Below are 27,075 nucleotides of genomic sequence, written 5' to 3'. Positions count from 1 at the left end.
CTCCCCATTCAACAGCAGGATCTCTCCCCACCTGCGCCAGATCCGAGCAATTCCGACTGCAAGATTGACAAAAGAAATAATCCAAGTATCATTCCAAAGCGCAAAGAGGGCCGAGCAGTGGGCTTGCTCAAGGATTCTTCCATGACCGGTCGGACTCGGCCACGTCAAGAATCGTGGCAGTGCTTCTGACGCATGTCCCCCGTCAAACTTTCCATCGGAGAACAGAACACCTCAAGTATGCCCCGTAGTGTGCCTAGCAGATAGCCTACATTCCCCCGGCATAGTAGACTGAAAGTTGCTTTTGTCTCTCTTAATGCTTTGAGCATAAACTTAATTCTCCCTAGATGTCCTACATTTGAATAATTTCGACGAACTGATGTATGGAGTGAATACCTCAATGCACTTCTCTACAACATGGGCAAACATTAGACCCTTGAATATTGGCTTGTCCCCAACTTTAAGCGAATAATCTATGCTCTACGCGATGTGCCACAGCCTTGCAGTACAAGTTCAAATTTCCTGCTGGAAAAGGGGAACGATAGTAACCGAGCATCAAAACTCCGCTTCCTCTGGGAATTGCGAAGGATGAGGAAGTGATCCGCAACGGGCTTCCAGACTTCTCCGAACCTTATTCTCGAGGAGTGGAGAGTCTGCGGAAGTGAAAGAGTAAGGGCCACAATGAGTGGAGTAAAGAGTTGAGACGATTGATGGGCAATGGGCGAGATTCGAGTCGGCGTAAAATATTATGATGGGTATGTAGAGTTTTAGCGCATTCGCACCATCCACCAACTTCCAGCCCAATCCTGGAGCACCCAATCCGAGTACAGTCACGTGACTATTTCTATCTCCCAACACCAACTCACAACCTTCCCACCAATCATCCTCCGCAACCAAATTCGGTAACTCTCCTACTCAAACAATCACCTCAAAACTCAGCCCCAAGTCCCAGCCCAAACGCATAAAACACACCGCTGTCTATACCTCGCATCTGATTGGTCCAACGTCGATCCCTCAGTCATCCCATCCGTGCACACCTCGGACACCGAAGCAAATCATCATCGAGCACATTTCCAACCCTGGTCCTCTTCACTTCGCTCTCCGATAATAGGGCTTATGCGCATGGATGTGCACTGTTCACACTTACGTCTTTTGTTGAGAGAGGTGTGATGGATGGGTTTGAGGAGGACGCTGGACTGAACTGGGGGTACGTACTAAGCATGCTTGACGCAGGATGCGCGATGGGAGGATGGACCGTGGATGAGGAAATTGGGTTCAGGCAGAGCCTGAGGTGGGTGAGACGGATGGGTGCAGTGCACGTGGGTGGAGAACCGAGTTTGGATTTCACAGGTGTGGTGGTGATTGGTTGGGTCGGGTAGGAGGATGTGTTGGGATCTGATCGGTGAGGGCATGATCGTGGAAGCATGCTGCGTGTTATGTAGAAATGGGTTGATTTTACGGTTGCTTGCTTGTCCCCTTTTCAATCTCGATTCAAGGCGTATGTAAAATGCATTTCTGCGTGATTTGAAGTTCTGGGTATCGTGAGCATACCTAGTGTTGATGTCGTGCACGGGGTAATGGAAGCGGAAATTGAAGTTGTCCGAATCGCGAAATTCATTATTCGTCTATATCCCATACTCTACCATGCAATACAGGAAAGAAAATTACACTATTTCTCCGGTGGCGGCGGATATCTTCTCCAATAATCCTCCTCGTACAGTTTCCCCGCCTCCGGGACTGAAATTACTTTCTCTCGATTGAACACATAGTCTGAATTCGGCCTTCGTGACGGTGAACTTCTCCCAGAGTCCCGGTCGCTGCTGTCTGTGTCCCAGTCTATTATTGGCAGGACGCCGACTTGGCTGAGAGTTTTCGGTGGGACAGCTGGGAGGCCTATCTGTGAGGCAGATGTGCCGGGTCGTGAGCGGGGAATCTCGATACTTCGGTTGAAGATGTTTTCGGGAGGGTTGTTACCCACGATCGGAGTTGCAACGTTCGTAGGGAAGCGGTTGAAGTGTTGGGAGTTTAGATGTGCGGAGGAGCGGTCGAGACCGTAGGTGGCAAGTGGTGCACAGTAGCTCTCTTCGCGCATTGGGGTGGGCGATGTTGAGGAGCGCTGAGAATCCAGCTTGAAACTCTTTCTTCGGAAATAGTCTTGAAAATGTGATCTGGTTTTGCACTGAAATGCAAAGCATTCAGTTTGTGTTGTACCAGCTAAGATTCCGAGGATGAACGGATGCAGACATGGTAGGCAGGCGGTGATAATGGAGAGGTTTTGTGCAATCTGGATGCACAGGATGGTGCGCCAGTACGAGTATGTGATGTCGGGAGATTTGCAGTAGCGGTTAAAAAACACCAGTTGAGTAATGACAACAGCCACAATGCTGTATTAACGTAAGTGCTCGTCTATGATATGTAGGACTGATACGTACCTTAAGCGGGTGAGGAAGACGAAAGAAACAGATACCCTCCTCCCAGCGGTAAGACGCAGATTCCAGACAAATAGGGGTATCATAACGAGAAGAACTTCAAACACGCAATTGGTAATACCAAGGTAGTTTACAAACTTGACTATGTTGTAGCACTTGCCGCTCGAGAAGTCCCAAGGCTTGGGTAAATGGCAGGGAAAGGCTGTGACAATTACGCCCGAGACGGACCAAATGAAAGAAAAGACGGCAAACACGAGAGCCGTGATCTTGGGGGTTCTGCCAGGGAGTATCTGCTTAATCAAGAGGCAGACTGATATTCTGGCGCAGCCCATGTTGGCGATGTATAGCATACATCCAGCATACTCGGCCTGTGGTAATGAGTGTGAGACTGAAAAGGTATCGGGCCAGACATACCTTTTGGAAGATTTTTTTTTGGCCAGCAGTTAGATCTCCAAAATGTTGCCCTAAGACATTCATTGCCTCTACAGACACAGAAGCTGTCTGGCCGATACTGAAAAGCTACGTCTCTTAGTCTTTGATCCATGGAAGAAACACCCTAGACTTACAGCGGCAAGAATAATGAACACATCATCAAGCCCAAATTTGTGTTCCTTCTTAGACAATGCCAACTTCATTGCAAGACGCGTGAGAAGGGTAAAGATGGTAGCGACGAGCATTACCCACGACACAGAGCTCACGATAATTCCGCGGTCGCCGATGGGGGCAGTCCGTCGGGCCTCAAGCACCTCAACCACGCCATCGAGCATGTTGAAGTGCGAACGGAATACGGAGTCCTATGATCCTCAACGACGCGAAAGCCGGTATCACTTCAAAAGTCATGTGATAATGTTGCACTGGCCGGACGGCCAGCAAATTCAACGTGAATTCCTCCCGAACAGTACTGCTCCAACACGGGGGGGGAATGGGGCTTATAGATGTATGTACAAGCGAGAGGCGGCAGTGGGAAGGATACGAGAAAAGGCGAGCTGTGGCGTCCCGATAGGCTGAGCGTTAGAGGATCCGGAGTGTGAACTTAATTGCGCTTACGCTCCCTCAAGGATATATCTTTGATGCACCTGAAATGGTGTTGGAGGATGCAGCGCCCAAGACGACCAAAATGTGCAAGTCCGAGGTCACAGAGATCTGTGCGTGTACCACGTAATTATAATGAGCAGGTCTTCCAGGGAATGAGGGGTGTGAGTTCGATCATCGCATCATCACTTAGTGGTCCCACAGCATCCAGGACGCGCACGGTGCAAGAGGATGAGCAAGCGTCGCGCTACAAGCCTGGTGCAAGACGAAAGCTGGAGTAGGGTTGACGGGACTGCTTATGGTGCAGGCAGCCAGAGCGGATTCGGGGGAAGTAAGGGGGCTGTGATGAGTGGGACAACCCAGAGGCGTGTTGGTAGGGGAATTTTGTGGAGAGTCGCTGCGAGGGAAGTGAGGAACGGCGTCGGACTTTGAAGAGTGATTCATGAATGATAGTCTCCGGTGCACAGGCCGCCGCAATAAGCACCGCCTTGACCCACAGGATTGCTTTTAATATCGGATTCGGTTGCACCACCTTGCCAGCCGTCGACATGGGGGTTTATCTGCGGGGCACAATTGGATGGAAGCTTGATGGAAGACTCTGAGACCCTTTCTAGCGTCGAAACTTGGTTTCACGTGGCATTGCCGTTTAGCCTCGATATTGAAGCTAGCCTCGTAAGGCTCAGCCAAGACATCGGCTTTAACCGCTGCGAGCCGGATTTATTGTTTTCATCCACCAACACTAAGCTTTTCTCAACGTCATCATCCCCAACCACTATCGCGCGAACAACGCATGGGATTGAATTTCGGCCTCTCGATTTTCATCATGTGTGTTTTTTGCCTAGGAGATCGCCTACCATGGCGTGATTGCAGCGAAACCACTGAAACCCATAGCTGCCTAATTTGCCCTACCTGCGACCTCCCGATGTCCTGTTAGATGGGATTGCACATGTGATCGGGCGCGTCCCCCGCGTTCCGCTAGCAATCAACCCCTGCGATCTTGACATCTCATGCACGATTTCTCTGCACTACAAGGCCAATCCCCGATAATGTCACCGTCTCCGCCAGGCTTAGACGCCTCGACCGACGAATACGACTCCTCTACTGGCCCCATTGCCGACGCGCTTGCAAAGTTCATCGCCGAATCGTGCAGTTACGCTTGTGGAGGCGAAAATTCCATTCAAGGATCAGAGCTCAACGTGACAGGTCAGAACCAGGAGGGCTTTAAGCCGAAGCCTCTGGCTTCTCCAGTCACCATTCGCTGGGACGCTGCCACGACCAACAGCAAGCTCGTACTACCGGCCGATCTGGGCAGCAATACAGCCGATGCTGAAGCCTTAGCAGAACTCCTCAGGTGCGCCCAACCGGCAACCTTTGGCTGTAATGGAATGGAGGCCACAGATGAACGCTACCGGAAGGCGTTAGAGATGAAACCATCCGCATTTTCTACCAATTTCTGCCCGTACACAGCTGGGATAGTTGATGCTATTGCTCAAGCGCTCCTTCCGAATGCGACGTCTCCCAACGGCCATCATGGAGTTCGAGCGGAGCTAAGCAAGTTGCATGTGATTACTTTTCTCATTCTTGTGGTTCATCAGGAGACTAATTCGAGGGCAGGTATATACGTCTCCATCGGGCATGTTCAAGGCCCACTTTGACACTCCACAGTCTGCCTCGCATTTTGGCACCCTTGTTGTTTGCCTTCCTTGTGTGCATGAAGGTGGCCAATTGATTGTCCGTCATCGTGGCCATTCCACCACTTTTGACTGGTCTAAATCTTCAAACTCCCTTCAATGGGCAGCTTTTTACACTGATTGCGAACACGAGGTCCTTGAAGTTACCTCGGGGCACCGGTTGGTGTTCACCTACAAGTTGTGTGTTTCGCGCGGTTTAGGCGATCTGGCTGGGAATTGCGATGTAATCAACTTCCAGCAGCTACCACTCTACCAGAAGGTCAAAGAAACGCTTGTGAATTCGGAATTCATGCCAAAAGGTACATCGAAATTGCAGCCTTCCGGTCGCATTTGCTGATGATGCAATATTAGGGGGCCACCTTGGCTGGAAGTGCAGTCACGCCTACGCTCATGGTACGAATGCGGGTGCTGCTGCTTTGCCAACTGTTCTCAAGGGTTCTGATATGGCGATCTATGAAGTGTTTCGTTCCCTAGACCTCCCTGTTTGCATCCGTCCAGTCCTTCAGGATATTTCCAATTTCTATTCAGCTGGCGACCTCGGTGAAGTGGAGGATCTCCAAGGTCTTGATCATGTCGGTCATGATTTTGGTGATCCATATACAATGGATCGATATTCTAACGAAACGACTATGCGTGATTATTATGACCAATATCCGCATTCTCTACACAAGGTTACCTGGTTACAGAACCGTGCTGAGGCAGAAGGAAATGTAGAAATTGCTTATGTCGCTCCGGTAAGCATCCACTCACTCTATAATAATAAAGGTACGCTAATACTATGCGCTTGACAGTATGCGGATTTAGCGTCAGAGGCTGGTGTCATCTACAGCTATTGTGCTCTGATTTGCAGAATCTCTCCCTACGAAGAGCGAGTCAATTTAGACCATACTGGCACAACAGAGTGAACTTTGCTCATCAAGGCGACTACTTTGGTGTGTACGTGCAAGCGTTCAAACTTTGTACCCGTAGGCTAAGAAGCGCTGTGGGATTGTGGCATTCAGAATAAAAACTGATATTAGAGGACAATGTTGTGAAGCCGTCACCAGCAATGGCTCGAATTTCGTGACTGTTGCTCTCTAATCAGCACTCCACTACTAAAATGCGTCTTTAGAACGAGAAAAACACACAAGAGCGGCTTAGTCCTGGTTCGTTTTCTACCCTTGGGGAATAGTTAATGCCCCGTTGAAGCGGCTGGTTTTTCGTCGCAATGTATTGTAGACCAGATCACCCCCACACAATTTAGGTAGGGCCATGGAATTCCTCTTGGCCATAACCATATTATCCCTTGCATGAACCCTCTCTGTCTGTCACACTGTCACACTTTTACTTGACGCGAATCCCATGATTCATGACTTTTGAGATATGCTGCTGCCTGCACTAATTTCTTTGTACCACTCTTTCCAGGCTTCCACACATGATCGGACGTTCTCCCGCATCACTCTAACACACAACCTATACTATGCGCCCAGAGTTAGAGACCTTGTTAGCAATAGTCCGGTTTATAGATGTCAATTCTCTGCCATTGTATAAGAAGGTTAAAGAGGCACTAGCGGAGCCAACATTCATGGAGAATGGTAAGGAATCTCGATCCACCCAGTAGGGGTATATAATTAATCCGTAATAGAGGGCTATTTGGAGATTTACTGTCGCCACGCATATGCTCACTCCACGATCTCGGGCATCGAGACTCTCCTAGCTGTCCTTAAGGGCCCTGATATGGAGGTATACTCTGTCTTCCGCGCTCTAGGTCTCAAAGTCCACGTTCGGCCCATTCTTGAATAATTGACGACCATTTCTTCCAGTCTCCATCTGACTATGATGATTCAGGTGAAGAGATGGAGAGAGCCACAGCCGAACCCCATGATCATGTCAGGCCTTTACAAACTGTAGTTACGAGAGAACGGGGAGTCTATGATGGCGAAGATTCCAACGATATACTCAGGGAGGTCGGTGGAGGGTACTTCAAGGTCAACTGGCTGACTGAGCCGCTATGGAGGAGTGTTGGCTTGGTTCATCTAATAGTAAGTCCTGCCAATTGGATGAGTATACAAGGAAACTGGCTGACCGGGTTCGTAGTACGGAAATCACGCAGGTATAAACACTGTGTACACCTACGCTGCGCTCGTCATTGGCGTTCCATCTGTGAATCAACGCCGGGGTATTACGGGATTGCCGGTTGAGCTTCATTAAGCAGCTCCACGATCGCTTGCTACGAGATCGCCTTACGGTCTTCTCTGAAGCCGTTTAGGAAGGTTGGGTAGCCTCAAGTGTTTTCTGGGCGACATACTCCTGAAACTTTTGTTTTCTATTCAACACAATACACTCGAAACTCGGTGGAAGAGGGTGTCATGACTGGAAAAAATCATCGTTCGCTCGCTTGCAAAACCCCCACAGAATTCTATTTTGTATTCCCATATCCTACTAAACGTGTGAAAACCAATCCTTCGGAAAATATAGCCGTCAAGTCGAATTTAAATAAGATATTCTTGCTCCATAACTTTCGCGTCCCATCTCATGCGCTCGAGAGGATATGACCAAAACGGGTTGGCGGATGCTTACATCGCCTCCAAAAGAAATTGTGCACACTTGTCGGCACTTCCAAAATGCTAAACTCCGCGCCTTGAAGATTACAAAGACGTCTTATTTTAGATATATAACGCTCTAATCTACACCTCCCATGCTACACGCGGCTGGTTAGCAGCGCATGACGTAGAGGCAGCTAAATTGCCTTCGTACTCCCTAGGTATTAACCCCATCGAACGTCCTTGGTAGACTCTGAAGCAGAATATTGTTGAGTTCTACTCGGAGTTTAAAGATGACATATGTAGAGCAATTGATAAAGAGATGTTGATTGACTGCACCTAAACCCCCCTGGAGGCAGATCCCCTACGTCCCAACAATTTCATTGAGAGCGTACCTAAAAGGCTTTAAGTTGTCATTGAATCAGGGGTTAGCAGACGAATTATGGGGAGAAAATTTGTGTATTTGGTCTTAGAAAGTAAAGTTTGTCGTTATTGCGGGTCTGTGGGGACCCAATACCCAATAACACTCTTCTCTTACGACAACATCTTCTTTGGGCAGACGTACACCTAGTCCCAACCTAACATTACCAGCCTTCCGCAACCCTGTTTGCAATGCATTACAATCTTGGGATCTCGTAACCGGAGTTGCCAACTACGATCAGGCTGGAGAAACAGTTGTTTTGATCTAGAAATTTTGAGCATCTTCTCGACGATACTGCAAATCTCTTAGCGGAATATTTTCGAAATCAGCGGACGCGATGGTGAAGGAGAGATCTAGTGAGCAGCCTAATTCCTAGAAAATCCAATCCCTTTGATTATTCCTTAAGCTCCACACGAAAGTGGGAAAATGAACGATCGAGATAGCAGTAATCCGGGTTTTACCGTTCGGTAGCAACATCGGACACCACTAGCATTGAGCAGCCCATATCCTAGGTAAAATAAAAAAAAGCTCGCGGGGTCGGCGAATTTTCTAGGAATCCTATATCGTCTAAGAAGGGAACTCCGCTCAGGATGCGAGGGGATCGAGGTGGTAGGTTAGTCCGTAGTCAAATGCTAGTTGCACTATCGAGACTGCCAGCATTACAGAACCAACAGCTAGGAACGGAAAAACTCTGACCGAAGCAGATACAAGACTGGAGATATAGTTAACAAGGCTTATACTGAGGCTACGAAAAGAGGCTTCAGCTCGGGATCGCATGCCATACTAACAACGTACTGTATGGCATATATAAGCTACGAATGTTTATCGCTATTTTCCTGAAAGCTAAATGCCAGATATAGTTCGTATCACGTCTTTAGAAGGTGGTAAGATTGGTAACATCTAAACGGATAGGATCGAAGAGTACATCGGCATCAAGCACTGTCACGATCAATCATGTGTGGGCGAGGTGGTAGTAGGGGAACTAGAGAAAGGAGAGATAAAAGAAAGCTAGGTCGAGGCAGAACTGAGTAGATAAATGAGTACTGAGGGGAGTTCTGAGTTAACCTGAGTATTTCACATCCTCGATTACACTGGTGGACGCCACCTAGCAGGCCTTTGAACGCCAACCAGGTTTTCGAGCCGTATAGGACTCAAAGTTTTTCATCTTGGTATGTTCCACATGACGCTAATGCTAGGATGCGATCGACTGGACATTGGTAATTGTGGGCAGCCACCCTTTATAGCAACGATGGAGCGGCTACGATGCTTTGTTAGTTCCGGGCATCTGTAATTTGCATTTGAGGGAGACGACATTTTCAGGAGCTCTGAAGAGTGTATTCGGCATCCGTCTTTTGTACTGCTACCCGCATCATTTCATACAGGCTTGACGTGCTGGGAGATATCGTTTTTGCATTCTGCATATTCCCATTCGAGATCGGTAGACCGGTGGCAGCGAAGAATATGGCATGCACGGAATATCGTGGCCGTTCTGGAGTTCTCTTGGTTGATATTAGAGTGGCCTAGCACTGGTTAGGTCAAAACTCTGCGAGAGTATCAGCCCTACATTTTTGCACTTGTTTGAGATTTCTAAAGTTTGATACGTGAATATACAATCTCAACTTAATTTGGGTGTCGATTAGATTTCATGGTCTTCTGATACTAAACCACAAGCAACTAAAAATATAAAGCGCCGAAGAACAGCACAGACACATGGTAGTCAAAAAGTCAACCACATCAAGCTCTCTAACTAGCAGGAAGAGAAAGACAAGGGCCTTGAAAGCTCGATCCAATCTTCTTCGTGTTGCTTCTTTCAACCGATTTCCTTGAGCGAGATTGAAGTCCTCAAGTAGGAATGAGAGAAGAATGAACAAGGCTAGTGTCAGTGGTACAGAGACTGGAATCCAGGAGAAATAAAATTCTCTGTCAGGTATGAGGAGCTCTAGTAGTTTCCGCCGTCCATTCGGCCAGGCTACTAGAATCTCGACCATAGAGCTGAATGCATCGGCGATGACGAAGTATATCAGTAGGTTAGCCCAACTAGAACTTTCGTAGAAGTTTCGGTCCGGATGATCCAGCAGCTCACCGGCAGGAGATGGCAAGTCCGATTCGTTGTTGGATCCAGCCATTTCCTGGTCCGGTTGAATGAAGTTGAGTGGATCTAGATCCACGGATGGTTGACCTACCAAAATGAGTATTTGATGGTGTAAAAGCGCTTATGGACTTACTTGGGTACAAATATTCTGAGATCGTGAGCAGGGGTGCTGCTAATTGCAGGATGGAGATAACTTGACCAAATGCCCATTCGCCTGATCCCCCATTACTGAGACCAAGAGTTTGGCGTAACCTAGTCAAGCCCCAGATAAAGCTACCTAAGAGCCACAGTATCTTCAGTCTAGTCATCAGCCTTAAGAATATCCATGGAACACTGGAAGCGCCACACCTCAAAGAACATCGAAGTCCATGTGTCTACTATAGTTCTAGTTGCGAGAAATAGCGCCAGGAAAGGGCGGTAGGCCATTGTCCGGCGTAGTGACATTCCTGAATTTGAAATGTCTAGCTTGTTGTACAATTGAATTAAAAACTGTCGCGCCCGTCCACTAAGGATTCTTCTTGCCCGTCCGACGACGTTCACCGACAGCGATCGATGGAGCCGAACAATTCTATAAATGAACCCAAGACTAAGTAGTAATATAGCGAAAATCATTGTTCCGAAGGTCATGTTATCTGCTTGTTTTGCTCGGTTGAAATAGCAAATGGCGTAGTCACTCGGGGACGGTACCGGAGTTGAATTAGTACTGGCTCTCCAATTGAAGTTCCCCGTTGGCACCATGGCCACAAGTAGCATTAGAAGCATGATAGCCATTCCAATCAGCCTCCAGACCCGTTCTCCTGGTCGATTATACAGATAGTTGCGGAGAAACGTGAGGCATGACAGATGGGTCAGACTCGAGAACCAAGCGAGGAACACCAATATCTGCCAGTGGTAGGCAGAGAGACCGCATTTTAGTTGAGCATAGCCGCTTATTAGAATAGAGGTACCGGTTAGTATTTGCAGGTCGCTCATAGATTGAACACACTATAGACCATGAGAAGGGATTTAGATTGCCGGGAGGGTTCTATGACGTACTTTGACACAAGATGCATGTAAACGAGTATTACGTGGCATACGTGGAGGGGCGACAGAGGAGAGTGTATTTTTCTTCCTTAACCTGTTCCAAATAGCTGATGTAAGCTTGAGGAAGACGACGTCCACTGGATTAGGCCGATATTGAATGGTAGGGGTACCGCCAATTTCCTTTCGAAATGGGTCCTCGAGTGGATCGTAAACCGTGAAATAAGAGACAAGGAGAATGAAAACAACTATTCCGGCCGTTGTAGCATATCCGATTATGACCTAAACTACGTTAACGAACAATAATACCTCCCATTAATCGCAAGGCATACCCCGACTCCCGAGATATCTGGGTTAGGTGAAATTGAATAAGGGTGCTCTGAACAATTATAGTAACAAAGGCTCGACGACATTTTGGGGCGGCCCTAAGTTTCAAAATCAGCTGGGAAGGCTGAGATTTGTATTGAGGTGACCGAGAATAGACCGGGAGGCTTTTGTAGATGGAAACTATAGCAAGCCACAGCTAGGCATCTAGGCGAAGTGTTTGAAGTGTTTGCTGATTGGCCCTAAATCACCATCAGCTGAACAGCCACAGGATGGGGGCTGGTTGAACTTCCGACCAATCCCAGAGCAGCTGGCCCACTGAACACTGCGGGATGTGTTGAGTGTGCTTTCAATCATAGCTGATAAGACAGGGGGGGATTTTGAAACTGAAACCTTAATGACTTAAGCATTAAAGCCGTTTCAAAGTTGCTACAGATGTAGTTATTAAATTGCTGTAATTTGTTTAGTTAACTCATCCAGGTTAGAAACAAGCCGTAGGTAAGGATCCGGATCTGTTCGACTGGATGTTGAAAGCCGCCCCAATAACTAGAGCTTGATGCAGAAGGGCACAGGCTTTTTCGAAAATACTCGCCTATATGCTGGTCGCTGTGCTCGTGCTTTGCACCCTAAATAACTACGACAACTCGTAAACTTAAAAACGCCTCTCGCTAGATCCTATGGTTATGTGAAGCTGTATCATGCTAGCAAAGGTTTACAACATGCTTTGCTTCCTCACACTGTCATGCCTATCCAATACCCTATCCCAAGTGGAGCGGATGTGGTAACTATAATACTACGAGCGGGATACTTGGGGATGTAGATTAAAAGATTATCTATTACGTAGGAAATACTAGAAGCGCCCACCCATTATTCCCACCAAAGAACGATTACCCAACATTTAAGTGAAAAAGCCGCCAAGCCGTGAAAAACCAGCCCGAAATAGTCATATCCACTCAATAACACCTTGCCTACTTCCGGATAGCAATCTGAGAAGTGTCCAAAAGCTGAGCGCTGCCCAAACAAACAAGTTTACATTCTAAGAAAAGCATGGTGGAAATACGACCGAAATATCCTTCTCTTAAATCGTACGTTCTATCCCACTTCCAATCCCTCTTTCTTTAAGACAGCGTCCCTGATTGATCTCGCTCCTTGCCAGCCGGTGCATCACCGACAAGTTTGACCCTTTCAGCAAGTGCAGAGTCCAAGTTTCCTCTCGTGCGCAGAGGACTCGTAGCATCAGCTGCACTGTCATCGACATCCAGTTCTTTCTCCTTCCTGCCAACTACATTACTTATCATAGAGCCCTCCTCACTATCTTCATTCTTCTTGCGCTCGCCTTCTCCGTTCTGCACTTCAATCTCGACATCGGTGTCTTTGGAGAAGACACGGAGGCCAACAACACAGACAGCGTTCCAAGGATCCCGTTCGAATTCATCTTCCTCCTCTTCATACCGGCGGAAGCGGTGGCTGTGAGACGGTTGCTCGTAGAACCTCTCGTCATCTGAGCTGTCGAGATCAGAGTCTGAGGAGTCGGGTCCATCGAGCTCAGAGTCCCAAGATGAGTCATCGGAGAGCTCCGAAGGAGAATAGACCCCCTCGCGGGCTCGGTGCGAGCAAGTGCTTGTTCCGCGGCCGCGAGTAACTGAAATTCCAGGTCTGATACCTGGGATGGGGGAGAGTGTAGCGCGTCTCGAAGGAGTGGGTGATGGTTGTCCGGGGCGGCGGTCTGGCCGAGGGCTATAGGTGCGTCCAGATGGTGTACCAGGGCGGAACTCATCCGTTCCAGTGGTCGGAACTGGAGATTCGTTTTCGTTGTATCCATCTCTGCCAATGTTGTACCCGTCTCTACCGATATTGTAGCCATCCCTGCCCATATTGTAGCCATCTCTTCCCATGTTGTAGCCATCTCTTCCCATGTTGTATCCGTCTCGCCCGGCTTGAAATGCGTTCGCACTCGGCAAGCCAGACGCTGGAAAGTTATAGCCTCCACGGCCTTGGTAAGCCTCGTTGCGAGTAGCTGTATGAGCTTCAACGCTGCGGTTTGTTAGTGGCAAAGCCTCGGCTGCGGCTTTCTCGGCATTATAGCCTCCACGCCCTTTATTATAGCCTCCACGCCCACCGAACCCTCCACTTGGGCTAACTGAGCGATCACGAATGTGATCGATAGGAATTGTTCCAGTGCTTGCGGCCCTTTGGTGCATAGCAATTGTCGGATGCATGGGTTTTGTGTCGTCCTCTTCATCGACATTGATTCCTAGACCGCTAATATCTTGGAGCTTTCTGTCGACTTCTCTAAACTCAGATCTGGGTTTCTTCTCAGCCAATTTGGCGGCTTTCTTCTTCTCTCGAAGCTTAGTCTTCTTGCGGAGCTTGCGGCGTTGTTCGTAGGCATGTTTCATCTCAGCCTTCTTGCGCTCTTTCTTCTTTTCATGCTCGCGGCGCTCCTTCTCTTTTGCTTGTTCGCGGAACTGGCCTTTTGCGTGAGCGAGGTCATAGGAGAGCCCTCTAGATAAAAGCTTCTCCCGGCGTGTGGTACAGGTGGCACGGATGACGTCCTCCGGTGTTGGGTTAGGTAACCTGGTTGCCTTTATCTTAAGGAGCACGGTATAGTTACCCGCTTCAAGGTCGAGCTCGGTCGAAACGGATCGCTTCATGTAGTAGGTGCCGTTACTGCGAACGATATACTCTTCCTCATCATCTTTATGGAGTCGGAATTGGGGCTGGAACTCATATTGACCTTCAAGGCCTTGGAAATATCTATCGTCAAGCTGATTCAACACGATAACAACTGGGCTAGGCTTGGATAGCTTGATCCTGAATTTGGTGTCTAGGTAGTCGACGGACCATGGGACATTGACGCTCGTCCACTGTTGGGAGATTGTCCATTCGGGGCCAAATAATCTCGTTCGGTCAAAGTGCTGGTAATGCCTGAGAAGGTCTTTGTAAGAAATCCAGAAGACCCCGTCGTCGCCAAATTTATGGTGAAGCTTCTGCATCCACTCGGGGGTCCACTCCTCGGAACCATCGCTCCAAGGGCCGTTCCATTCGGTTTTGCCCCATGGATTTCGAAGCTTAAGTAAGCGGTGACCGTCAATTTCGCGGGCTTCCATGATCGAGTATGCGTGCTTCTCTTGGATCCCCTTGCGTTCGCCGTAGATGCCGCCCATCTGGCCACAGCCAAAAAGGAAAGTCTTGTTGACATTTAGCAATTCTTCCCGCCAAAATTTGTCCTTGTCGAGGATGTCGGTAGCGAAAACCTCGGACGTGACACCGCCCGTAAGATCTTCGATTCCCTCGCCAACGAATCCCCCGTCAATGGCGGAATAATCGCCATGGGCCTTGGCATATGCCTTCTCGAGCAGCGGCAGCCATGTCTCGTTCGGGTCACTGCACTGGGCAAAGTACAACGCCCTTGAGCCTGTCTGCATCGCTGTACGATATTCATCCTCTGGGCTTTTCCGGTTCTGTAGTTCCAGCCATTGATATCGTCCGAGCGTGGCTTCGTCGAAATCCTCTTTTATTAGGTACAGTTTATCGTCAATGACTTCCGAGATCCATTCACCATCTGTCTCACGTGAGCACGGGTGCCAGATCATACAGTCACCGGGTGCCTACCTCTGTGGAACACAAATCCGTACACTCCGACTTGCTCATCCCGAGCCACACAGACTCTCTGGACCAGACCTTCCTTATTACTTATTGTGCAGAGCGCCGACATCAGCCAGCAGTCGCCGTCGTTTCCCTGTCGAACATCGCTTGCACTCGCGCCTTCAATAAAGAAGCGGGGTTTCTCGAAGATGTCCTAAAGTTGACCAGAGCCATTAGCCATGTGGAACGCGGCATCGCAGCGGACGAACGTACCTCGATCCGCTTGACCGACATGGGCTGAAACGTGCTTCGATCTTCGTTTAATGTTGTAAGGCAGTCTGGTGGTATATCGGGGTTCATTTGCGATCGCTTGAAATCGGATTCTATGTCGAAATGTGGGTCCCGATACTTCTGGTTCAGCCGCCGGCATTCTTTCACGATTTTTGCAACTTTCTTCTTGCAGGCATCGGCAGCCTCTTCGTAGGATGCGACGGCATTCTGGCCAGGAATAGTACCTTTCGGGGCATGTGCGGCAGCGCGCTTCGCATACAGGTTGTCGGGCAAGATGGTGAAGATTTTGCCAGGGTGCTTGGTGGTGAACTTGTCCCAGAACTCGTTAAGGCCCCGCTGGGGAGGCTGCTTCTTCATCCTGGGCCGAGGGCGGGGAGCGGGTGCTTCGTGGTTCATGCTGGGTGCTTTCGATTGGGGTCTGGTGATGTTTACCAAGTCAAAGTTGGATATTTGCGAATCCATCGTCAATCCTGAGCTGTGCGATAAGGGATACGGGCGCTCAGGGGGCGGCTGTTGCGCTGAAGCTGGATGGCGTCCATTGGGGGCTCAATTGTCTTTAATAAATGGATGAGCGTTGATGGAGAATGTCCTCAGCCGCACCCGTGACAGCACAACCTCAGTCGTCTGGTGTTTTCAGAAATAGCACATCCAGTGAGAAATTAAGCGGGGCGGTCAGACAGCAGAGGTCCCTCGGCGCAGCCGCTCTACCCCCCGCTCTTCACCCCAGGCAGACGAATCAGGGCCTCCCGGAGTATCCGATGGTTCTGGAAGCGCAGGCCACCTTTCCCGTCCATCCAAAGGGCGGACAGCCAGACAATGCAACGAACCACACCCAGCTGCAGATGTTTGCATATCCAGCAATCGGCTCCCCTCAAAGTCATCGCATGCAGCATGCGAGGCCTATCGAGCAGGAGGCCGAGTCCACGGGTCGCCTGTGGCCGTTCGGAACCAGCAATGAGCCATGCTGAATCGGCGTGGGGGCGGTGAGCTAAACTCAATACATCTAGCACCGATGCCAGCCTGACCGACTTCTCTTACCTCCAACTGCAACATAGGGTGGAGGATCTAGAGATGAGTTGGAGCAGAGTGTCTCTCTTGTCCTCGGCAATGCACTAATGCGAAGAGACGCTGCGCCGTTACGGCTCCCGCGACGAAGTGGCTGTTCCTTGGAAGACTACGAAACTCATCTCAAGTTCCTAGCTCACCCCGGATACTCCACCTACTGATCTGCGTTCGCGAAACGTGCCGGATCCAGCTCTTCCTAAGCGTCCTGTGAATCTGAACAAGATCTATCTTGCTCCAAGCGTCGTTCTGCAAGCGTCAAAGATGACAGGATGTGAAGCGTGTCCTTTGAGCGCTCTGTGATAGGCGTTTTAACAAATTCACAGAGTCATAAGACATGGCGACAGCCAGCATTCAACAAACGGTCTCGACCTTCATGAGCGGCTACTGAAACTTCATGGCTCCCATTCGACCTTTCTTTTGCCGCCTCACCCTTATCGATAACATCTCATGACTGCGACCCAAGCAATGCAACTGAGCTTTCACTGTTGGGTGCAAGACGGTGGAAAAGCGACCCAAGAGAAAGAAATGTCTCACCTTCTCCAAAGCCCCGGAACCCACACTCCGTGCTAGGCTGTTTCCGTCGCTGGTGCCTGCATATGTCGACACCACCTCGTCTGAAGCCAAAGGGAGTCCCAGAGTGGCAGCGCCAAGAAGACCACCCTAGCTGACCACCACAACACCAGCACCGAGATAACCGTTCTCCTGAGTCAGACATGTATGTAGCTACGTACTAAGCGGGGACATTGCAAGCTGACCTTCTCACTGGCGACCGGTACGTTGGCTCAGCCTTGCCTGTTCAGCCCTATGGAACATCGCAAATTCCAGCCCTGAACCTTCACCGTTTTCCCATACGCCCCTCCAATCATGATGCTGAACCTGCTGATACCTTACTATGTGGAAAACTGGAAAGTGACGCAGAACTACTAGGATCTTTGTCGATGACTGATTGTCCTTCGGTCTCCTCGGTTCAAGCCAGGATGCATGCATGAAGACTGCACCAATTTTTCGATATTGCAAGTTTCATTATCTGGTGGCTGGTCGTGGGAATGAGGGCAGTTGCGCGAAAAGCGGTGAACACATCGAGAATTCTTTTGCGAGGTTGCATCGATTAAGCTTAATTTTAGCCGAAAATGTCACATGGCATCTCAACTTTCGGTACCGTGATTTCGTCTGATCTGTGAGAGAAGACTGCGACTTCAACCCACAGCGGTATCTGAGGCAACCTTAACGCTAAGTTCCGCATATTTAGACATCTTTCCCTCCAGATACCTTCCAATATGCTTGTAGAACGATATAATTATTGCATTTCCCTTCTCTGCCACATACGACCATAGAACCAAGCAGAATCTACTTCCTTTCTCATCCACCGTTTGGTGGGGAACTGTTTCCGGGCATATTTACTGAGGTCTGGAAACGGTCCTGGAGCAAGTTAGTCACCCGCCCCCAAGACATGAACGCAGGTCCCAACACCAGGAATCGGTATCGCGAACATCAGTACATCGACGTGGCGACACTGTAACGCCGAAAGATCGCTGCCTTAATAGAAGGAGGCAAAACCTTGCTTCAAATCATGCCCGTGTCTCACTGTTTTCCCCCATGTCTCGTTCTCAGCTTCTACTTTGTTTCTTTTTCCTCTAACTGATTCATAAATGTATCCTCTGTTTCTTCTAGCACGTCATCAATGAAGCCAAAAAGGCTGAAGATTAGGCACCCTAGAAAATACGACGCTGACCTCATAGAGGCAGCTCAGGGAGCGGTAAAGCCAGTACCAGCAGTTACTCACGACTCTATCAAACGAGATCTTATCCCTTCGGCCTTCAAGCCCTACCAACTAGCTATGAGCAAGTAGAATCGGTAAGGCACTCTTGGTTAGGAGTTTGAGACGCTAAGCTGCCCAGATTCGTGGCAGTGGGTACTTCTAATGAGCCTCAAGGAACCTTCATCAAAGCGCCGCTAGTCAGTTGCATCAAGTCATATCTTAAGTGGCTTGTTCGTAACTCTGGCGTCCTGGATGAGAAGATTGCGGAAACTACGATTTCAAACGATCTGTGTGCTCTGAAACGTGCGATAAAGCTGCACATAGAACATTGGTACACCAAGGCTGACAGTATTAAGTTCAAACTTATAAGTTCTGCTTCAGTACGCGAGCCTGAGACTGTTCCTAAGCTTACATAGTCTCCGTGAAGGACCTGCCAGCGTCTGAAGGGCTCTCTATAAAGTGTCATCCAAAGCCTCTCCCACCGGGGGATGTTGCTAAAGACCTCACTGAATTTCTCTAGCAATGCGATGAGTACTAGAACTATCATTCTCACATTCGACTTTAACTCCATTCCATACTTCTCTCGTACACGTATATGGGAAATCTACCTGGTGATCTCGTGGAATCAGAAGCATGGAGATGGAGTAATGAAGAGTTGCTTTATAAAGATGTGGAGCTTATTCGTGTTCACAGCACATTTCTTCAGGGGCTTTGCTCTCCACGTACGTTTGAGGAATCGCAAATATCGCAGAGGAGATGAGAAATAAGGTTAAGCCTGCTCCTCTCTTTTTGTTCAATGCTAGGTTATGATTATAATCCGTAGTACTCGTGTCCTTCTTTACGAAGACAGTACGCTGATGCAGATGTGCCCAGTGACTGCTTCTCCTTGCATTTGACCTGGCCAATGGGGAAAACACTTTTGGAGAATCGCGAGGCATTCTTGATAATAGCTCGTTCGGTGAAAGCCTTCCCTAATGCCCGAGTCCGACACCCGAGCCCCATCTCGTTATCTTTAAGCACGCTCTCAATATGAACTTGACCGCGAAGCTGTGAGCAAGGGCTTCTTTGGGGGAAACGATCAAACCTCTACGGGAATTTTCGTCGAACGTCTCTCTCAAGACTGGCACGACCGTCTAGGCCTCACTTCGCATACCCTATTGTTAGATTAGGTAAGATAGTCGATGTACCGATGACAAGAAAGGGTTGGATGAGTATATGGTCGCCTCTTGTTGTTTGATTAGTTACAAACCAGAAGTAGAAAGCATCTCGGTCGCATGAATAGTCACCTTATTTAGTGTTCGCGTTGGTGTCGCTCCAAAAAAGAACAAAGGTGAAATGGTGCATCACCGAGAAGAAGTGGTTCACGTATGCACTTGGAATGACGGTGACTTCCAGTCTAAATGGAAGAGTTCCCGGGAGCTATTTTCCTCATGTCGATGCTCACATTTCACCCAAAAGATACATTAGTGCTTGTGGAACCGTTGCGGCTATCCCACTGCAAGCTACGAAGAGCTGTCAGCTCATGTCTCCACTCAATATGATATCCCTAGCACATGGACAATCCCAACGAAGTGTTATATTTGCTACGAGCACGCGTGCTAGGTCATGTCTGAGCGTTAGTGGGTTGTACACCTTCAATGGCATCCCCGGGATCTGGAGGACATCCGTCGATTCTTAAACCTGTCTTGAAATTTTGCCTTCTGTCTACTAGTTACCCATCTCCCTTTTGCTGTGAGAAAGATACGAAAATACCATTAGACGTAGTGAGTGCGAGGACGCAACATATATGCGGGCAACTGGAAAGGCTGTTGTTAGGAGGTTTTCTTTGGACGCACACAAGCCAGTTTAAACCGATGGCGAAAGGGTTGGGACATTTCTTGCAGTTTCGTGTGTCGTCGGACCCTGTGGGGAGACAAGAAGCAAGAAACCAGAACGGGATGCGTGGGGCCTGGTCGCAAGCGCCCATAGTTATCCATGCCTTCATGTTCGTGTATCGGACTGGACGATACCTTTGTGACGGTACCGAGCGTGATAACTACGGCCAGATAGCGCAAGCCTAGAAATCAAATCTAACGGCAGCTAGCCGACAGTTCCCTCATTTTCAAGCTCGCCCGCACAAAAAATGCCCTGATTATTACTGGTCCTATTGTTCATCGTCGTTCGGTTCGATCGCGACTATCGAACAATGAGAGACTCATCGCACATGGCCAATCATGCTGCCTGAGTTTTCGTCCTTGAAGCGGGAGAGGAGTAGATGTGCGAAGTGGTTCGTTCGGAGAGGGCTAAATGCGTGAGGTTGTTCGTTCGAAGCGGGAGGCACGACGTCAACTCTGACCCTCAATGCTGCAGCTGCTTGCTGCCTTAAGCTGCACCAAACCCTCGAATACGCGAAATGGCCCCGGGTGGTTCATCAGCGAAGAGACATCTCCTTGCTCGGCGCTTCCTCTCACACGTTCAAGAGTGACGGATACGCGTGCAGCAGGGAATAATGGCAGTCCATGCTGCGTCGATTGCAGAGCGCTGGGAGGTCCTTCGTTCTCCCACAGTTGCGATTCAGTGGCTCCAGTACTCGCCCGCACCCATCGTAGTATCGTGCATGTCCGTAGCGACTGCTGAGCTTCTAGCACCTTTGCCCTCGGCTTCGTTGTGCGTCCTTTGGGTGAGGCTGGAGGTGGTGTTTCAGGACTTTGAGGTCGCCGTTGAGGCTCCGGCGCTACATTAGGTCGACCGCACGGGCCGTACGGGCCGCCTTGCAGCGGGAACTTGTCTTTCAACTATCGAAAAGTTTCATATCCTGTCGTCTGACGCCGAGGCGAGGCGGACTCGGTCGTGGGAGAAGGCACTACGTTGACCGAATCGCTGTGGCCCCTGACTCCTAACGTGCGCATCCCCTTTTAGAGACAAGACGTAAAGTCAGAGTGTGATTCAATTAAAGAGAGAGGAAGAATGTCAAGAAATATAGTTATCGCTGCGGCAGACGGCTTTCGCGTTTCTATTTCAAAAGTTCACAGCCTATCTTCTCTCATGGAATGATATAACGCGAGCATTTTGCCCCTTATTTCTAGCTTGCGTCTGAGGATAGACATCCCCTCATCCCCGAGCATACGTAGCCGAAGAAGTCAATAGCTGCCCCCACCAAATCTTTCATACCGCACTAATGAGACAGATACTATGACCCCCTCTTCCTTCCACTGTCCAACGCTAGGACTGAATTTAGCCGCCAGACATAATTACTCTTCCAAGTTCTTGTACGAATTCCTTTGCCGAAGTCGTTGGGACTGTATTATAGTCTATGAATCTGACAATGATCCTTTTTAGTGAAGGGATCACTTGTAATTAGGCGTCAATTTGTGACAATGCCTCTCGGACAAAATTGTCTGAATTTCTAAAGAAGCTGGAGTTTTTGTAGTGGACAAGTGTTTCTAGAGTTGATAAATTGGAACACTGGTCTTGGAGAAGCTTCAAACTCCGTAGGCAGTCGTCCCTAAGCCGGACTGTTCCTGATTGGCCATCTATACTGTCTGCGACCGGGAAGTTGATGCAAAGATGTGATATTGAAGCTGCATTGGCACGCCCAATGCAGTTTAAGAAGGATTGCAGGAGGCCGACTTGTTGCTGCGTGATATCCATGGATGGAAGTGGTTCATTCTGTAGAGCAATGCTCTAGCTTCATTGTTTATTTGTTGGTTAGAGGAGAGCAATCCAAGCCACCGCATAGGCCTCTCAGGCGCAAAGCTCTCTACTCGAGAACCTGGCTCTTGGAAAAGATAGAGTGGATGCAGTAGAACGAGTACTTCTCTGTAGATTGTGTTGCGAATCCCTTTAGGCAAGTCGAGAAAAGTGACCGTAGCTGAGCTTGCAGGCTGCGAGGAATAGAACGGCTTTATCGAGGTTTGAGTGGACGCATTTTTTGGATCCATGACGATCCGATGTTGGCGACGCAGAGAGAAAGTTTCTCGACTGTCGCAGTCGCGGAGAGACACCCCAAAAATGACCCATTAGTAAGCGGACGTTTGATTCGTCCACGTACACATCAAGTGCCTGTGGTGGGCAGGGGTTAGCCAGAGGCTGCCTGCAACCCACAAGTTTTGTACCGGGGCCGGAGTTCTCTGGTGACTGCTCCAAGCATCAGAAATGCTAGAGCAATCTTCAAAACTTGCTCTTGTCGGCTCTTCTAAATGAGATCTCTCACGTTAGAGCGGCAGTGGTGGCTATGCTGAACCAATTTTTAGTCAGTCAAAAGAAATTATCCTTACAGATCCGTATGCGCCTCCAATCAGACTCACCCAATCAGACCAGCGGCGATGCAGTTGCTCTTCTTGGGGGCCAACACCAAGGGGCTACTAGAATGTGCAGATGCCTTCATTCCCCCGCATATCGTTCAACTACGGCTCGCCCTGTCTCGTGAGGGTACCCAGATACATAGCCAGCTCGAGAACACCCAGATTTCTTCATCACTATGGCATCTTCCTCTTCATCCACGCATAGTGGCCGCTTCCGGCGCGGGCTGTCCCTACGGCTGAATCGGTTTCGCCGTAAAAATCGGCCTCATTCGGACGATACCAGTGCTCAATCACCTCAAAAAACCGGTAGAGCCGCAAACGTGGTACACAAGTAAGTGTTATATCTTGTCTAACTAATTTTGCTAAGAAGAAAGTAGTACCAACCCGCAACCATCCAATCAAGCAGACGACGCGTCTATAGAGAATTCCACCAATCGGTCGTCCGTAGGTGATGACATTAGCAGTGTGGCTGTCACCTCAGATCTTTGGAGCGCAGCCTATCGTGAAGCAGTCGAGAGTCTAGGTAAAGACATAGACGTTGCTATTCTCGTAGGCAGCAATGCCGCGCAGCTTTTCAAGGAACTTGAGGAGTTGGACAAAGAGGCTTCTAAGGATTCGGCCTTCGTACGCGGTGTGGCATACCTACGCTCTATACAAATACCGCTCGAAAGGTTCAAGCTGGCGTTAGACCTAGCATCTCCACTGAGCACTATGGAGCCAGTAGCGACAACTGTTATTGGGGTGGTCAGAAGTGTGACAGCTGTAAGTTCGTTGTACCGGATTATGGGAATGAGTATGTCGAGATTACTGACTTGTCTCAACACAGATTGCCATAAGCTTCGCAACCGCTGACTTGGAGTTTGCAAGACAAATTGGGGAAATGCTGGAACAGATCTCTTACATTGACGACTGTGATACACTGGGCCAGAGAGCCAGCAGGACAGACGTCCACAAGGTAATCTACGTTGAATTATGTAATTTCTTTCTAATATTTCTAGGCGCTCGTGCCTGTGTACCAGAAAATTTTAGAATTTTACCAAGTCGCACACGAAATTCTCACCAGGAGAGGAGCCAAATTGGCAATGAAGATGATTTTGGAGACCGACCGTTTGCCAAACATTGTCCAAGAGTTCTTGAAACATGCTGATACTCTTCGAAAACTTGTGGAAAAGGCAACATGGGAGATCGTTGAGGACATTAAGACCATGCTCTACGACCGTGAAAGTAAGCTCATTAACTCGCTTGTTGGACACAAACTTATAGAACCTCAGTTGCCAGGTGGCTTGATAGTGGCAAGATGAAGCTGCAGAGTCGATACCATTCACGTTTGCAGGATCTTCGAACTGATGAGGCTTGTGAATTCCTGCTCTCACACCCAAACTTCACCAACTGGTTTCGTGCCCCCAATTCGCAGTCGTTAGTGATTCTTGGTGAGATGGGCAGTGGAAAAACGGTTGCAATGGCATTCCTTGTAGACGAGCTGCGTCGAAGAAATGAGCACCAACTACCTCAGCCCAAGATATGCTATTACTACTGCCGAGACGACGAGACGGGCCAAGCCGTCCACATATTCTCTGCATTGATTCTAGCGCTCCTTGAGCAGCTTTCTGGTCTGAAGAAAACATTCTACGAATGGTATAAAGAAAACCAGGCCACTGGACTCCTTCAGCCAGCAACAAACACAAGGAAACTGGAAGAGTTCCTGGAAAAGGTTTTGAAAACACTGGATCGCCCACTCTTCATCGTTATCGATGGGCTCGACGAGTGCGATAGAGAATCACGTACGACCGTTCTCAAACTGTTGAAAAATTTATCGCAGAAGACTCCACGTCTCAAAATCGCGCTTTCTTCCCGCCCCGAAGAAGAGATTCTTGAACAGCTTGACGAAGCGTTTAGGGTTGAAATTAGCTCTGACGCTCAGAGAGATGCCGTCATCGTTCGTCATACAGTCGAGAGGCAATTGTCCTATCTGTCGGCAGATGTCAGAGCGCTTGTCATAGAGACACTCTCTCGTTTGGCGCAACGAAGTGCCATATGGACGAAGATGGTAGTTGAGCTCATTGAAGTTCGTAAAATTAGAGCGCTTGGCCCGATGCGACTTTTTCTAGACGAGATACCTTTGCCCGGGCAGCTCTCAAACCTATACGTCAGTTTGCTTTCACGAAGCTCTTCAAATGATCCTGAGAATCGAGAGCTTTCCGTTCTGGCTTTGAAGCTTCTCGCTGTTGCGTGTAGACCTCTAAGCATACAAGAGCTCGCATGGGCTGTGGCGCTTGCTGCAGTTCAACATGAAGTCACCACCGTGACTGCACTTGGCCAGCTAGTAGACCATCAAAGGGTGATGAGTCTGATTCACCCCTTCATCACTCGCATCGACTTCACTGATGTAAAAAAACGCCAAGTCCAACTCGCACACCAATCAGTGAGGGAATTTATTACATGGGAATGGCCTCGTCTGCAGAGCTCCGCTACATCAACAGCACCCGATCAAGCAATCACGCCTCCTCACATCGAGAATCTAGAGGCGTTCATATTAGATATTTGCATTGAATATCTCCTACTAGATGAAATTGGGAGCTGCCCCTTGTTTTCTGGAGAGCAAATTGCAATCAATGAGCTTCCCCAAGAAATCGACCTATTCAACGACAGAGAGACATTCGAGTACGATCGGTATTGCACATGGGAAACCTGGGAAGAGACTATGATACGCTATGATCCGACCGAGCGGGGCTTCGGTGAATTCTTCGTTTACGCAGCAAGCCATTGGGTCAAGCATTTCGGCGCGATCGAGAATGGAACCCTTCCATCACTAGCAAAGATAGAGAGTCTATGTCATGCGGGTTCAACTCGGCTTCACAATTGGATCAATCAGAACTGTCGCCCAGGCTGCACAATCAAGGCCAGGTTTGAGTTTGACAGTCATTTGTATGATCCTCTCAGCATCACCTCGCTTTATGGCTCCGATGCTATCCTCCGCGATATACTTAAGAACTCGAACTTCGGCACGGCCAAGTACCTCCCATTCCCAGCCATACGGGCGGCTGATCAAATTCTGCAGTGGGGTGATTTGTCCAGGCTCAGGATGCTCTTCTTGGAAAGCCAAGTCAGCCACCAGCTTCGTAACCTTGAATTTTTCGGACTCATTATAAAACGATGGGCCGATTTTGGGCCGCGCCATGATAATTGGGAAGTGGCTTTCGACCTGGTCGATTGTGTGTCGGACACACTCGTTGAGGAGCAATGGGGCAGTGAGCTTTTATGCACCGCTGCTCGAGCCGGCTGTTTGCCCGTTATCCAGCGTTTGCTAAATCAAGCGCAGCAAAAGGCAGATCTTAGGACTGAATTGCTGCGTGGCTTTCAATCGATCGGGGAGGCTGTATTGGGAAACCATGTTGGTGTAGTAGAGTATTTGCTCGAGGAAGAAGGCTTTGAAGCGCACCTTGAGTACCTAAACTCCCATGGTGAGAACGTTCTGCATATGGCATCGGGACGCTGCAACCCAGCGATGTTCCGCCTTTTGGTCCCCGGTCTACAGATGGCTATTTATCAGATTGACAATCAGGGGAACACGGCCCTCACGCGGATTATTAACAGCAGCTCGGCTTCACAGGACCGGTACGAGTCGGCCAGAATACTACTTTCGTATGCCGACGCCAATGGGAATGGCTACATTGTGGAAGAGCAGCAGGACCCCTTGCAGGTCGCTTTGCAGCTTGGCGATGTTGAGATGTGCCGCCTTTTGATCTGTGAAGGCAGAATTAATCCACTCTCAGCTTTGACACGTGGCCGCGACGGACAGTTGGTTATGAAAATTAAGCCTTGGGTAAATGAGGAAGCTATACTGAGCTTGCTACGAAAGCATGCAGAGAGTACATAGACGTCGTAAAGAGCCTGATCGATATTTAAGGAAGAGACTTGTCCAGTTTTAAAGAGTGTGATAGCTCGAGGGGCTTGCCCGAACGGATTGTTGTCGGTCAGTGGAGGCATCAACGATTAATTGAAACTCGAAGGTGGCCAGATGTTGGCTTCAGTATTATGGTTGTCGGCGACGGAGACATAGCCACGTGTTGCCCAAAATCGCTTCCGCCGAGTTGCTCAGCGTGCTGGGCTGAACCCAGTTGCCGTCAGCCTCCATCAGCTTCTCCTTCTCAAGCATTCTAGTGATCCCCCTGCGATGGCCGGCCAGAGGACTTCCCTGACCGTTCAGCAATTGAAGATGGCTCAGCCTTCATTGCAACTATGGACGAAGAGTATCAGATTCTTAGCAGTGCCGACAGTGCGTTATTCACATTTCTGCCCCACTTAACGGGTGGTCAACATTAATGCCGCATACTGGCCTGCTGCTATAATCCGTAGAAGCCACGATATCCTGGCGCTTCCACGCCGCGCCACCAAAACCCGCCCACGTTCGCGGTGTTAGGTGACCCAGTCGCTGTAGTAAATTAGATCTCAATCCGGTTCCGTAAGGGGTATAATTACTATCTCCTGCTTTCTGGAAACAGAAAAATTTAGGGTCTTTGTGTTCAGTCTGAGCCCCGTTCGATCTTCGATAGACAACCTT

The 27,075-nt window shown here is 49.0% G+C and overlaps 8 protein-coding genes across 8 annotated transcripts; 4 read left to right on the top strand and 4 right to left on the bottom strand.

The window, feature by feature from the left end:
- Positions 1-1,666: 1,666 nt before the first annotated feature.
- On the bottom strand, positions 1,667-3,193 carry BDR25DRAFT_312921 (uncharacterized protein; the record flags this gene model as incomplete). The annotated part of the gene is made up of 4 exons (XM_033691336.1): positions 1,667-2,381; positions 2,430-2,794; positions 2,841-2,945; positions 2,993-3,193. The coding sequence occupies 4 exons, from the start codon at positions 3,191-3,193 to the stop codon at positions 1,667-1,669; spliced, it is 1,386 nt and encodes a 461-aa protein (XP_033549208.1).
- Positions 3,194-4,504: 1,311 nt separating this feature from the next.
- Positions 4,505-6,187, top strand: BDR25DRAFT_283777 (uncharacterized protein; the record flags this gene model as incomplete). Its single annotated transcript, XM_033688078.1, has 4 exons — positions 4,505-5,020; positions 5,073-5,448; positions 5,501-5,883; positions 5,941-6,187. The coding sequence occupies 4 exons, from the start codon at positions 4,505-4,507 to the stop codon at positions 6,052-6,054; spliced, it is 1,389 nt and encodes a 462-aa protein (XP_033549207.1). The 3' UTR covers positions 6,055-6,187.
- A 421-nt stretch (positions 6,188-6,608) lies between these two features.
- Positions 6,609-7,339, top strand: BDR25DRAFT_312919 (uncharacterized protein; the record flags this gene model as incomplete). Its single annotated transcript, XM_033691335.1, has 4 exons — positions 6,609-6,723; positions 6,774-6,871; positions 6,952-7,170; positions 7,226-7,339. 4 exons carry the CDS (start codon positions 6,609-6,611, stop codon positions 7,337-7,339), a joined length of 546 nt encoding a protein of 181 aa, XP_033549206.1.
- A 2,832-nt stretch (positions 7,340-10,171) lies between these two features.
- BDR25DRAFT_283776 (uncharacterized protein) lies at positions 10,172-11,634 on the bottom strand (the record flags this gene model as incomplete). Its single annotated transcript, XM_033688077.1, has 4 exons — positions 11,537-11,634; positions 11,220-11,486; positions 10,533-11,168; positions 10,172-10,477 (listed from the first exon to the last, which is right to left on the bottom strand). Exons 1-4 carry the CDS (start codon positions 11,615-11,617, stop codon positions 10,172-10,174), a joined length of 1,290 nt encoding a protein of 429 aa, XP_033549205.1. The 5' UTR covers positions 11,618-11,634.
- A 695-nt stretch (positions 11,635-12,329) lies between these two features.
- On the bottom strand, positions 12,330-15,764 carry BDR25DRAFT_392817 (cysteine proteinase; the record flags this gene model as incomplete). Its single annotated transcript, XM_033698225.1, has 3 exons — positions 12,330-15,093; positions 15,144-15,330; positions 15,390-15,764. 3 exons carry the CDS (start codon positions 15,762-15,764, stop codon positions 12,647-12,649), a joined length of 3,009 nt encoding a protein of 1,002 aa, XP_033549204.1. The 3' UTR covers positions 12,330-12,646.
- Positions 15,765-15,801: 37 nt separating this feature from the next.
- BDR25DRAFT_353400 (uncharacterized protein) lies at positions 15,802-19,909 on the top strand (the record flags this gene model as incomplete). Its single annotated transcript, XM_033695161.1, has 24 exons — positions 15,802-15,959; positions 15,991-16,058; positions 16,107-16,334; positions 16,396-16,504; positions 16,533-16,649; positions 16,695-16,715; positions 16,750-16,796; positions 16,851-17,058; positions 17,093-17,178; positions 17,223-17,406; positions 17,445-17,627; positions 17,660-17,755; positions 17,817-17,987; positions 18,020-18,070; positions 18,144-18,317; positions 18,371-18,586; positions 18,621-18,669; positions 18,732-18,885; positions 18,965-19,022; positions 19,078-19,189; positions 19,228-19,280; positions 19,351-19,390; positions 19,429-19,449; positions 19,514-19,909. 24 exons carry the CDS (start codon positions 15,802-15,804, stop codon positions 19,907-19,909), a joined length of 3,000 nt encoding a protein of 999 aa, XP_033549203.1.
- A 1,458-nt stretch (positions 19,910-21,367) lies between these two features.
- On the bottom strand, positions 21,368-22,079 carry BDR25DRAFT_366377 (uncharacterized protein). The gene has a single exon (XM_033696950.1). The coding sequence runs from the start codon at positions 21,859-21,861 to the stop codon at positions 21,568-21,570; it is 294 nt and encodes a 97-aa protein (XP_033549202.1). The 5' UTR covers positions 21,862-22,079; the 3' UTR covers positions 21,368-21,567.
- A 611-nt stretch (positions 22,080-22,690) lies between these two features.
- Positions 22,691-26,391, top strand: BDR25DRAFT_341809 (uncharacterized protein; the record flags this gene model as incomplete). Its single annotated transcript, XM_033693645.1, has 5 exons — positions 22,691-22,845; positions 22,892-23,276; positions 23,341-23,469; positions 23,513-23,738; positions 23,786-26,391. The coding sequence occupies 5 exons, from the start codon at positions 22,691-22,693 to the stop codon at positions 26,389-26,391; spliced, it is 3,501 nt and encodes a 1,166-aa protein (XP_033549201.1).
- Between the last annotated feature and the right edge of the window lie 684 nt (positions 26,392-27,075).

This window comes from Lindgomyces ingoldianus, assembly GCF_010093535.1.
Source record: "Lindgomyces ingoldianus strain ATCC 200398 unplaced genomic scaffold BDR25scaffold_11, whole genome shotgun sequence".
In the NCBI taxonomy this organism is placed as follows: domain Eukaryota; kingdom Fungi; phylum Ascomycota; class Dothideomycetes; order Pleosporales; family Lindgomycetaceae; genus Lindgomyces; species Lindgomyces ingoldianus.
The sequence above is the reverse complement of the archived record's forward strand: the minus strand, read 5'-3'. Positions and strand labels throughout refer to the sequence as shown.

Coding starts and splice junctions, on each gene's coding strand:
- BDR25DRAFT_366377 (XM_033696950.1), bottom strand. CDS start 21,861: ATGGATATCACGCAGCAACAAGTCGGCCTCCTGCAATCCTTCTTAAAC.